At 57.6% G+C, this 12,804-nt stretch overlaps 1 protein-coding gene across 2 annotated transcripts; it reads right to left on the reverse strand.

Moving 5' to 3' along the window:
• Window positions 1–723: 723 nt before the first annotated feature.
• Window positions 724–11,997, reverse strand: LOC135460340 (solute carrier family 22 member 6-like). Of its 2 annotated transcripts, none has more exons than XM_064737141.1 (11): window positions 11,933–11,997; window positions 9,292–9,695; window positions 8,585–8,688; window positions 7,411–7,565; window positions 6,610–6,778; window positions 5,731–5,854; window positions 4,660–4,769; window positions 3,527–3,741; window positions 2,737–2,845; window positions 1,557–1,760; window positions 724–905 (listed from the first exon to the last, which is right to left on the reverse strand). In XM_064737141.1, the coding sequence occupies exons 2-11, from the start codon at window positions 9,655–9,657 to the stop codon at window positions 836–838; spliced, it is 1,626 nt and encodes a 541-aa protein (XP_064593211.1). In that variant the 5' UTR covers window positions 9,658–9,695; window positions 11,933–11,997; the 3' UTR covers window positions 724–835. The 2 variants fall into 2 exon arrangements, with proteins under 2 accessions (XP_064593211.1, XP_064593210.1); XM_064737140.1 differs by lacking the exon at window positions 11,933–11,997 and adding an exon at window positions 10,537–10,642.
• Between the last annotated feature and the right edge of the window lie 807 nt (window positions 11,998–12,804).

Below are 12,804 nucleotides of genomic sequence, written 5' to 3' on the forward strand. Positions count from 1 at the left end.
AACGGCAAAAAATGGAGTGAGTGGGGTTTTTTTGGGGCAAAAAAATGAAGTTTGGGGGGAAATTTGGGGGGAAAAATGGGGATTTTGGGAGCACATTGTGGATTTGGGGGGAAAGTGGAGGATTTTGGGGTTGGTGCGCGCCTGGGTTTGGGGTGGAAAAGCCGAATTTGGGGGGTTGGGATTGTGGTTTCTCTAAGGGCTGAGGTTGAGCGGTGCTGCCGGGTTTTGGGGTGAAAAACCCCAATTTTGGGATTGGGATGTGGCTTCTCCAAGGTGTTTCTCCTGAGGTTGTTCTGTCCTTTTATTTTGGGGTGAAAAATCCCAATTTTGGGATTGGGATGTGGCTTCTCCAAGGAGTTTCTCCTGAGTTTGTGCCACCCTTTTTTTGGGGTGAAAAGCCCCAATTTTGGGGTTGGGGTCTGGTTTCTCCTCAGGTTGTTCTCACCTTTTTTGGGGTTAAATCTGCCCCGTTTGGGTTTTTTTCCCCTGCCTGGAAACGCGAATTAATTCCCAGATTTATTTCGCAGCCAAATCTCCGGAATTGGGGCAAAGGCCGCCGAGCTCCAATTAACGTTAATTCCAATTAACGCCCGTTAACGAACTCCGGGGGGTCCCCGATGCCTGAGCCCCTTTTGGGGGGTGGGGACGCCCCCGAATCCCTCAGGCCCCTCCCACAACGGCCGTGGGCGGAGCCAAACCCCGAAATTCCCGAAATTCCCGAAATTCCCACGAGGTTTTATTGGGATTGAATAAATAACCCGGGGGGGGGGAGGGGCTGGGGGGACCCCAGGGGGGTCCCGGCCCCCAAATCCCCCCGGGGGTCCCAAACCCCCCCTCAGGCGCCGTCCTTGGTGCCGGGGCTGCTCAGGGGGACGGCGACGTCGTCGGCATCGAGGTGACCGGCCCTGCAGGGACCCAAAAAAATCCCCAAAAATCCCAGAAATGTTCGTCCTCCCCAGTCCCAGAATTTTCAACCTTTCCCAAAAACTTCAGTGTTGTCCTCAAAGTGTTCAGGTCTTGCTAAAAAGGTCAACACTTCCTGACCACACAACTTCCAACCCAAACTTTCATCCCAACCCCAAAACCTTCATTCCAACCCCAAAACCTTCATTCCAACCCCAAACCTCCATCCCAACTCCAAACTTCCAAACCAATCCCAAAACCTCCAAATCAACCCCAAACCTTCGTCCCTTTTCAACCTCAAAATCTCCATCCCATCCCAAAACCAAACTTCCAACCAATCCCAAAACTTCCAACCCAACCCCAAATCTTCATCCCAACCCCAAAACCTCCACCCCAACCCAAACCTTCTCCTTCCCTTTTTGACCCCAAATCTCCCGTGTTCCTCCAAGAACCAACCCCACCCCAAAACAGGGACGTTGTCCCCATGGAAGGGTTGGGGGTCTCGGGTGGGTTTTGGGGTCTCTGGGGGTCTTGGGTGGGTTTTGGGGTCTCTGGGGATCTCAGGGGGGTTTTGGGGTCTCAGGGGGGTTTTGGGGTCTCTGAGGGATCTCAGGGGGGTTTGGGGGTCTCAGGGGGTTTTGGGGTGTCCTCACCTCCTCTCCACGTCCTTGACGGTCTCGGGCAGGGGCGCGTTGCGGGTCTCGGGCAGGAAGCAGGTGGCGATGGCCGACACGATGGGCGCGGCGCCGTAGATGACCAAGGGCAGCACCGGGGTCACGTCGGCCAACATCCGAACCAGGGGGGCCACCATGCTGCCCACGCGCGCCATGGTGCCACCCAGGCCCATCCCCGTCTGCCTGCGGTGGGACGGACAGACGGACACAGGAGTGGATGATGGATGGATGGGGGATGGATGGATGGATGGATGGATGGATGGATGGATGGATGATGGATGGATGGATGGATGGATGGATGGATGGATGGATGATGGATGGATGGATGATGGGATGGTATGGATGGTGATATGGATGGATGGATGGTGATGGATGGGTGGATGATGGATGGATGAGGTTATGGATGGATGGTATATGGGGATGATGGATGATGGATGGATGGGAGGGTGGATGGATGGGTGTGATGATGATGGATGGGATGTGATGGGATGGATGGATGGATGGAGTGGATGATGATGAGGAATGTGATGGATGGATGGATGAGATGGATGATGGAGATGGTGGATGTGGATGATGGATGATGATGGATGGATGGATGGATGAGGATGATGATGTGAGATGGATGATGATGGATGGATGATGTGGAATGATGGATGGATGGATGGATGGATGAGATGGATGATGGATGGATGGATGGATGGATGATGGATGGATGGATGGATGGATGGATGATGATGGATGGATATGGATGATGGATGGATGATGGATGGATGTGGATGATGGATGGGATGGATGATGGATGGATGATGGATGTGGATGGATGGATGATGGTATGGATGGATGGATGGATGGATGATGGATGGATGGATGGATGGATGATGGATGATGGATGGATGATGGATGGATGGATGGATGATGGATGGATGGATGGATGGATGGATGGATGGATGGATGATGGATGGATGATGGATGGATGATGGATGGATGGATGGATGGATGATGGATGGATGGATGGATGGATGGATGGATGGATGATGGATGGATGGATGATGGATGGATGATGGATGGATGGATGATGGATGGATGATGGATGGATGATGGATGGATGGTGACTGGCTGGCTGGCTGGCTGGGGGCGGGGCTGGGGTGACCCCACCCACCTGATGACGGTGGGGAAGAGCTCCCCGCTGAAGATGTAGGCGCAGTTGAAGGAGGCGGCCAGGGCGCCCTTGCCCACCACGGCGAAGGCCATGCGCAGCGTGGGCAGCTCTGGGGACACATCAGCCACGGCTCCTCAGTGTCCACCCGCCGGTCATCCTTCACCCTATGGTCACCCTGCACCCCCCGATGACCATTCACCCCTCCAATGGCCATTCTTCAATGACCCTGCATCCCACTGAGGCTCCTTCATCCTTTGTCCATTCCTCCTCCAATCCCATTCTTCATCCATCCCATTTCTCCACGATTGTCCTTCATCCTCATCCTCCGTCTCCATCTCCATCCATTCTCATTCCATATTCTTCTCCATCCCATTGTTCTCCAACCCATTGTTCTTCATCCCTCCATCCTCCGTTCCTCCATCCCATTCTCAATTCCATTGTCTTCCAACCCATTGGTCTCCATCCCATTGTCCTCCATCCCTCCATCTCATTGCCATCCCTCCTCTATCCCATTGTCCTCTATCCCATTGTCCTCCTTCTCATTGTCCTCCATCCCTCCACCCCAATTCTCTTCCATCCCATTCTCCTCCATCCCATTGTCCTCCATCCCATTGTCCTCCATCCCATTGTCCTCCATCCCTCCATCTCATTGTCATCCCTCCTCTATCCCATTGTTCTCCATCCCATTGTCCTCCATCCCATTCTCCTCCGCCCCTTTCTCCTCCACCCCATTGTTCTCCACCGCCCTGTCCCTCCCCGTCCCTCTGTCCGTCCCTCCGGCCGCTCCCACCGCCGGGCACGAAGATGTTGGCCAGGATGCAGAGCCCGGCCAGCGCCAGGGAGCCGCCCTGGGCCGGGCGCCGGCCCAGGCAGGAGATGACCAGCACGGACAGGAGCTTGGCCGGGATGTCCACGGCGCCGAACACCAGCTGGCTCAGGTACACGTTGAAGCCAAAGCCCTGCAGGTCCATGGCCAGCCCGTAGTAGGCGAAGCTGGTGGAGAACCTGCACCAAAATCCAGAAATTCAGCACCAAAACCACCCAAAACGGAGGTTGGGACTCCAAAAGATGGAGGTTGTCCCAAAAGATGGAGGTGTTCCAAAAAATGGAAGTTGTCTCAAAACATGGATGTTTGCCCTAAAGATGGAGGTTGTCCCAAAAAATGGAGGTTGTTCCAAAATAGGAATTGTCCCAAAAAAAAGGAGGTTGGGACTCCAAAAGATGGAGGTTGTCCCAAAAAATGGAGGTTGTTCCAAAAAATGGAAGTTGTCTCAAAAAATGGAAGTTGTCTCAAAAAAATGGAAGTTGTCTCAAAAAATGGAGGTTGTCCCAAAAGTTGGAGATTGTCTCAAAATGGGAGGTTGGGACTGCAAAAGATGGAGGTTGTCCCAAAAATTGGAGGCTGTCCCAAAAGATGGAGGTTATACCCAAAAAATGGAGGTTGTCCCAAAAATTGGAGATTGTCCCAAAAGATGGAGGTTTACCCCAAAGTGGGGCTTGGTCCCAAGAGATGATTTTTTTGCCCCAAACGTTTGACCCAAAAAGTGAGAATTTTTTCCCAAAAATATCAGGAGATTTGCCCCAAAAGGTGTTTTCCTCCCAAAAAACGAGTTGTGTCCCCCAAAGGTGTTTCTTGCCCAAAAGGTGAGGTTGTTTTGGGATTTTTTTACCCAAAGGTGTTTTTTCCCAAAAAATGTTTTTTCCCAACAAGTCAGGGAATTTCCCCCCAAAAATTGAGATTTGCCCAAAAAGATGGGAGAACGTCCTCTCAAAATCTGTTTCTTTGCATCCAAAACCAGGGCTTTTTGCCCAAAAATTGATTAGTTATTTCCCTAAAATGTAGGTTTTTTCCCAAAATTGATTTTTTTCCCCAAATAGTGGTTTTATACCCCAAAAATAAAGGTGTTTTTTTCTGGGGCTCACCAGACGAAGGAGACCCCGCACGACACCGTCCTCATGCCGGGGCTCCGGACCAGCGCGGCCACGGCCCCGCCCGGTAACGGCGGCTCCCGGCGCACCAGAGCCCGCAGGGCCTGCGGGGAGGGAACCTGGGATCTGCCCCGCCCCGGGATCTGCCCCGGGATCTGCCCCAAGATCCACAGGGATCTGCCCTGGGATCCACAGGGATCTGCCCTGGGATCCGCAGGGATCTGCCCTGGGATCTGCCCCGGGATCTGTGGGATCTGCCCCGGGATCCACAGGGATCTGCCCCGGGATCTGCCCCGGGATCCGCAGGGATCTGCCCCGGGATCTGCCCCGGGATCTGCCCCGGGATCTGCCCCGGGATCCACAGGGATCTGCCCCGGGATCCACAGGGATCAACAGGGATCTGCCCCGGGATCTGCCCCAAGATCCACAGGATTTGCCCCGAGATTTGCCCTGGGATCTGCCCCAGGATCTGCCCCAAGATTTGCCCCAGGATCTGCCCCAGGATCAGCGGGATCCACCCCAGGATCTGCCCCGGGATCTGCCCCAGGGAGGGCTCCAGGGGGCTGGGGAGGGGGATCCGGGGGTCTGGGGGAATCTGGGTGATCTGGAGGGTCCTGGGGTGGGATTGGAGGGACAAAGGAGGGATCTGAGGGGTCTGGGGGGAGATCCGAGGGGTCTAAGGGGGATCCGGGTGATCTGGAGGGGTCTGGGATGGGATTGGAGGGATTTGGGGGCGATCTGAGGGGTCTAAGGGCGATCCAGGTGATCTGGGGGGGGTCCGAGGAGTTTGGGGGGATCCGAGGGGTCTGGGGGGGATCCGAGGAGTTTGGGGGGGGTCCGAGGAGTTTGGGGGGGATCCGAGGGGTTTGGGGGGCATTGGGGTCGAGGAGCGAGGGAATGGGGGGATCGATGGGAGATCGGGGAGGATTTGGGGACCCCCCAGGATCCGGCTGGGTCAGGGATGGAGGGGGCGGTACCATCGAACTGGGGGGGGGGGTTTAGGGTCAGACCAAGGGGATTTGGGGGCTCAGAGGGGTCTGGGGGGACCCCCCGCCCCCTCCCCACCTCCTCGCTGAGCTTGTCCCCCTCCTCCTTGCGGCCGTTCACCCTGGCGACCTTGCGGAGCCCCCGCAGGGCCAGGTCGGGCCGGCCCGAGGTCACCTGCCAGCGCGCCGACTCCACGTACAGCCTGGGGGGACAGCGACACCGGGGGTCCTGAACCCCCCGACCCCCAAAGGACCCCAAACTGGGGGGGACAGCGACACCGGGGGTCCTGAACCCCCCGACCCCCAAAGGATCCCAAACTGGGGGGGACAGCGACACCGGGGGTCCTGAACCCCCCCGACCCCCCAGCGCCTCCAAAGGACCCCAAACTGGGGGGGACAGCGACACCGGGGGTCCTGAACCCCAAAGATCCCAGACTGGGAGGGCGAATCTGGGGGTCCCTGAACCCCAAAAAGGACTCCGGGGATGGACACTGGGGATGGACATTGGAAATGGACACCAGGAATGGACAATGGGGACACAGGGAGTGGACACCAGGGTTGGACATTGGTGATGGACACCAGGGATGATCACTGGGAATGGACACCAGGGATGGACACCGGGGATGGACACCAGGGATGGACACCAGGGATGGACACCAGGGATGGACACCGGGGATGGACACCAGGGATGGACACCGGGGATGGACACCAGGGATGGACACCAGGGATGGACACCGGGGATGGACACCAGGGATGGACACCAGGGATGGACACCGGGGATGGACACCAGGGATGGACACCGGGGATGGACACCAGGGATGGACACTGGGGATGGACACTGGGGATGGACACCGGGGATGGACACTGGGGATGGACACCAGGGATGGACACCGGGGATGGACACCAGGGATGGACACCAGGGATGGACACCAGGGATGGACACCAGGGGGTCCCGTACCAGGAGTAGAAGAAGAAGACGAAGAAGGGCAGGGACACGGCGAGCTGGAGCTGCCGCCAGCGCGGGAGCCCGAAGGCCGCGGCCGCCAGCACGAACTGGCCCAGGGTGTAGCAGTAGCCATTGATGGTGCCCACCACGGCCCGCGCCTCCGTCGGGATCCACTCCATGCCTGGGCACGGCCGCGGGGTCAGGGGCTGGCCCGGGGGGGGCTGGGTGGGCTTGGGGGGTGGGTTCCTCATGGGTCAGTGGGGTGGGGTTGGGTGAATGGGGTTGGATCAATGGAGTTGGGGTTGGGTTAATGGGGTTGGGTCAATGGAGTTGGATCAATGGGGTTGGGGGTGGGTCAATGAGATTGGGTCAAAAGAGTTGAGTTTGGTCAATGGGGGTTGTGTTGGGTCAGTGGAGGATGGGTCAATGGGGTTGAGTCAATGGCATGGGGTCAATGAGATGGGGTTGGGTCAATGGGGGTTGGGTCAATGGGGGTTGGATCTGTGAGGGTGGGGTTGGGTCAATCGGGTTGGGTTGGGTCAATGGAGTTGGGTCAATCGGGTTGAAGTTGGGTCAATGAGTTGGGGTTGGGACCCTCCCATGGGTCATTGGGTTTTGGGTTGGATATGTGGGTCCCTCCCTGGGTTTTGGGGTCCCTCCCTGGGTTTTGGGGTCCATCTCTGGATTAGGGGTCCATCTCTCCCTGGGTTAGGAGATTCCTCCTCAGGATGAGGGGTCCCTCCCTGGGTTTTGGGGTCCCTCCCTGGGTTTTGGGGTCCCTCCCCTCCCTGGGGGTCCCCGGCGGGGTCTCACAGAGGGACGCGGAGTTGAGGGACACGCCGGCCATGGCCAGCCCGGTGAGGAAGCGGCACACGCAGTACACCAGCAGCGACGGCGCCGCCGCCGTGCCCACCCCGGTGGCGCCCAGCTGCAGGTAACACCAGGTGAGCAGCGCCCGGCGCCCGAACCTGCGGGGACACGGCGGCGCTGGGGAGCACTGGGAGCACTGGGAGCACTGGGAGCACTGACTGGGAGCACTGGGAGCACTGGGGTGGGGGACATGGGGAACTGGAGATGCTGGGATGTGACAATGTTGGGTTTTGGAGATGCTGGGTTAGGGACGTGGGCACTGGGGATGGGCACACTGGGAGCACTGGGAGCACTCACTGGGAGCACTGGGGTGACGAATACGGGCACTGGGAGCACTGGGAGCACTGGGGTGGGGGACATGGGGAACTGGAGATGCTGGGATGTGACAATGTTTGGTTCTGGAGATGCTGGGTTGGGGACGTGGGCACTGGGGTGGGCACACAAGGCACTGGGAGCACTGGGAGCACTGGGAGCTCTGGGGTGACGAATACGGGCACTGGGAGCACTGGGAGCACTGGGGTGGGGGACATGGGGAACTGGAGATGCTGGGATGTGACAATGTTGGGTTCTGGAGATGCTGGGTTGGGGACGTGGGCACTGGGAAAGAGGACAAACTGTGCTGGGGTCACTGGGATGGGCACACGAGGCACTGGGATGGGCACACGAGGCACTGGGAGCACTGGGATGAAGAGCACGGGCACTGGGAGCACTGGGAGTGACGTGGGGACAGAGGAGAACCATGGGGACACCAGGACAACGGGGCCCAGAGGGAGCAGAGAACACAACACCCCTCTCCCCCTCCCAGTTCCCTCCCAGTCCCTCCCAGTCCCTCCCAGTCCCTCCCAGTCCCTCCCAGTTCCCTCCCAGTCCCTCCCAGTCCCTCCCAGTCCCTCCCGGTGCTTCCCAGTCCCTCCCAGTTCCCTCCCTGTCCCCCCCATTCCTCCCAGTTCCCTCCCAGTCCCTCCCAGTTCCCTCCCAGTCCCCCCCATTCCTCCCAGTCCCTCCCAGTCCCTCCCAGTCCCTCCCAGTTCCCTCCCAGTCCCTCCCAGTCCCTCCCAGTCCCTCCCAGTCCCTCCCAGTCCCTCCCAGTCCCTCCCAGTCCCTCCCAGTCCCGCACTTGTCCGAGAGGATCCCGAAGAGGCTGGAGCCCAGCAGGATCCCGGCCATGTAGATGGACTGGGCCACCTGCCGCAGCTTCTTGGAGTCACACACCAGGTCCCACTGCCACCGGGAGGGGACACGGGGTCACCATGGAGGTCACCACGGGGGTCATCATGGGGGTCACCATGGGGGTCACCATGGAGGACACCATGGGGACACCACAGGGTCAACATGGAGGTCATCATGGGGATCACTACGGTGGTCACCATGGGGGTCACCACCAGCGTCACCATGGGGGTCACCATGGGCATCATCATTGGGTCACCATGGGGTCACCATGGGGAAACCATGGAGGCCACCACGGGGGTCATCATGGGGGTCACCATGGGGACACCACAGGGACACCATGGGGTCAACATGGGAGTCACCATGGGGATCGCCACGGGAACACCATGGGGACACCATAGAGGTCACCACAGCGGTCACCATGGGTGTCATCATGGGGACACCACAGGGTCACCATGGGAACACCATGGGGACATCACAGGGGTCACCATAGGGACACCATAGGGTCACCACAGGGTTACCACAGGGGTCACCATGGGGGTCACCATGCTCACCACAGGGTCACCATGGGGGTCACCACCAGGGTCACCACAGGGGCACCACGGGTACACCACCATCCCCCCACCCTGAGGAACCCCGTGGTGTCCCCTCCCTGACCTCGGTGACGATGGTGTCGCTGAAGATGCCATCCAGGTACGTCCATCCGTCGTGGCACGGCTCGGTGGCCGCCTCGGTGCCGTTGGCCGAGCCGTTGACGTCCAGCAGGTGCCACTGGGGCTCCACGTAGCGGCGGCAGCTCTGCGGCCGGCGCTGGCCGTCCCAGGGGATGGACACCACCAGGGGCACCTCGGTGGCGTTGGCCGCGGGCCGCGGCCGGCAGTGGTGCTCGGGGATGCCGGCCGTGAAGTTCTGCAGGAGGTTGTGGCTGGCCAGCATGAGCAGGGGCACGGCCAGAGCGGCCACGTAGGTCACCTGGAAGCGGCCCATGCCACCCAGGCGGGACAGCAGCTCCACGAAGGACATGGCCGGAGAGGGACGGAGATGGACAGGGCACTGGTCAGCTGTGGGTGGGGAGAGGAGGAAATGAGGAGGGATGGAGAGAGGAGTGGTCAGGGAATGGTCAAAGGGTGGTCAGGGAAAGGTCCAAAGGGTGGTCAGTGGATGGACAAAGGATGGTCAAGGAGTGTCCAAAAGGTGGTCAGAGAATGGCCAAAAGGGTGGTCAAGGGATGGCCAAAGGGTGGTCAAGGAGTGGCCAAAGGGTGGTCAGTGGATGGACAGACCCAGGGATGGACCAAGGGAGGGTCAGGAGAGGTCAGGGGTGGTTTGGGTGGTCAGTGGAGGGGTGACCAAAGGGTGACCAAGGAGTGACCAAGGAGTGACCCAGGGGTGACCAAGGGGGGAAGGGAGGAGGACGAGGGTTGGCCCCAGGGGTAGAGGAAGGGCCAAGAACAGCACAAGGACCTTCTATTGATAGTTCAATCAATCAATCAATCAATCAATCAATCAATCAATTTATTGGTCTATCAGATGGATCAACTGATAGATTAATACATTAATATGTTAGATTAATAGGTTAATAGATTGATCCATCCCTTGATCAGTGGATTTATCAATCAGTCTGATTTGTCAATCTGCTGAGCAGTCTATCAATCTGCATTGATCTATTGATAGATCAATCTATCAATCTGTCTCTCTGACCTATCAATAGATTGATTTATTATCTATTCATCAATCCACCTATCACCATCACTCTCGCTTTATCAATCAATTAATCAATCACTGATCATTTCTTGCTCTCAGCTCCCCCCATCCCTTCCTAATTTATCAATCAATCAATCAATCAATGAATCAATCCTCTCTCCCCTCTCCCACCAATCCCTCACGATCAATCGATCCCCACCTGCTCTGCTCTTCCTCCTCCTCCTCCTCCTCCTCCCTCGGCCAGTCCAGCTCCGGACTCTCAGGAATGTCCAAGCTCTCCGGCCGTCCCTCTGTCCCTCCGGCCGTCCGGCCGTCCCTCTGTCCGTCCCTCTGTCCCTCTGTCTGTCCAGCCGTCCCTCTGTCCCTCCGGCCGTCCCTCCGTCCCTCTGTCTGTCCGGCCGTCCCTCTGTCCCTCCGGCCGTCCGGCCGTCCCTCTGTCCCTCTGTCCCTCCGGCCGTCCCTCTGTCCGTCCCTCTGTCCGTCCGGCCGTCCGGCCGTCCCTCCGGCCACCCCTCCCTCGGCCCCGCCCCCCCCGGCCCCTCCTTCACCCCCCCGGTCAATCGATCAATCCATGGATCAATGGATTTCTCTGCTCTCTCTGCCCGTTTATTGATCCTTAGCCGATCAACAAATCCATTTTCTGCTGATAATCAATTATTGATTGATCTATTGGTTCCCCTGCCGATCAATCCAGAGAGTTCTTTCCCTGTTGATAAATTATTGATCATTAGACTCCCCTTATCTGTAATAGGTTGATCATAATTAGTCCATGAACTCTTTATGTATTAGAATATCGATCCAAATGTTTCTGTTATTGATCTATTGACCTATTGATTGATCTATTGATGGCTTAATCAATCAATCTATTAATCTAGAGGGATCTCTATTGATCCATCTGTTAGTCTGTGTATCTCTAGCACCAATAAATTGATCTCTAATCTGTTAATTGATCATATAATTGGTCTCTATTTTTCTATTGATGAATCGATTGAACCATAACTGACCAATCAGAATAAAGATCTCCTTCTCCATCAATCCTTCTGATTGATCCTAACTGATCATCCTAATGACCCAGCTATTGATTTATAATCTATTATCAATGTATCAATCCTATCCTCTCCACTGATCAGCCCCTTGGCCTGTAATCTTCCTATTGATTGATTTATTGACCTTTAATTGCTCTTTTGATTGATTTGCTGACCTTTAATTGCTCTATTGGTTGATTTATTTATTTCGATCTCTCTGTTGATTTACCTCCTGACCCATAATCTCTCTATTGATCAGCGCTTCCCTCCATTGGTCGATTATTGATCTCTGATCTCTCTCCTGACCTCGCTGGGCTCTCTGTGACCCATCGATCTCTCTGCAATCTCTCTATTGATCAGCCCTTCTCTCCATCGATCGATTATTGATCTTTGACCTTGCTGGGCTCTCTGTGACCCATCGATCTCTGTATAATCTCTCTATTGATCAACCCCCTGACCCATAATCTCTCTATTGATAAGCCCTTCTCTCCACCGATCCATCTATTGATCTTTGACCTCGCCGGGCTCTCCGTGACCCATCGATCTCCGTATTGATCACTGATCACTCACCTGTGGGCACTCCCGCTCACTCCCGGCCTCTCCCAGCTCCAGATCCCGGTCCCGGAGCCCTCCCGGCCGTCACCACCCCATGGCCCTGCCCTGCCCCCGGCCTGGCCCGGCTCCTATTTAACCGGTCCCGGTTAACGTTTGACTCCGGACCCGCCATGGATCGCTGGAGACGCTCCCGGGCCGGAAATGCCGGTGCCGACCACGCCGGGCCCACCGGGGACACGCGGGCGCTGCCCCTTCATCCCACCCAGCCCATCCTCATCCTCGCCCCGGGAGCCCCCCGGCTGTGGCAGACGGGGACCCCCGGCCCCCTCGGGGCCCCTCCAGGGTGGATCATTGATGAGGAGAAGTCCCGGGGGCTCTGACCCGCGGCCTGGGAGCCCCTTGGACCCCGGGCAGGAGGGCGGCGGGGCAGCGGAGCGTGGGGGGACGGGGGGAGCCGGACACCGGGCCTGGCGCCAGCCAGGTGTGAGGACACGTGGATTCCCGGGATGGCTGCGGGCTTCGGGGACATCTGGGACATCTGGGACATCTGGGACAGTGACATCCCTGAGCCCTCAGAATGTCGGGATCCTCGGGATCTCTGGGTTCTGGGGACTTCTGGGACATCTGGGACATCTGGGACAGTGACATCCCTGAGCCCTCAGAATGTCGGGATCCTCAGGATCTCTGGGTTCTGGGAACTTCTGGGACATCCCCGTGCCCTCAGAACGTCAGGATCTCTGGGGACTTCTAGGACATCCCCGTGCCCTCAGAACGTCAGGATCTCTGGGGACTTCTAGGACATTTTTGTGCCCTCGGAATGTCGGGATCCTCGGGATCTCTGCGTCCTGGGGACTTCTGGAACATCCCCATGGTCTCTGAATGTTGGG

Source organism: Zonotrichia leucophrys, unplaced genomic scaffold (genome assembly GCF_028769735.1).
Source record: "Zonotrichia leucophrys gambelii isolate GWCS_2022_RI unplaced genomic scaffold, RI_Zleu_2.0 Scaffold_34_1600103, whole genome shotgun sequence".
Lineage (NCBI taxonomy): Eukaryota > Metazoa > Chordata > Aves > Passeriformes > Passerellidae > Zonotrichia > Zonotrichia leucophrys.

Bases quoted from the DNA above. Each gene is read 5' to 3' on its own strand.
- LOC135460340 (XM_064737141.1), bottom strand. From the start codon at position 9,657: ATGTCCTTCGTGGAGCTGCTGTCCCGCCTGGGTGGCATGGGCCGCTTC. The intron at 8,689-9,291 runs GTCAGGGAGGGG...TCCCGGTGGCAG, and splicing joins GCGACACCATCGTCACCGAG to TGGGACCTGGTGTGTGACTC. The intron at 6,779-7,410 runs GTGAGACCCCGC...GGCCGTGCCCAG, and splicing joins CCTCAACTCCGCGTCCCTCT to GCATGGAGTGGATCCCGACG.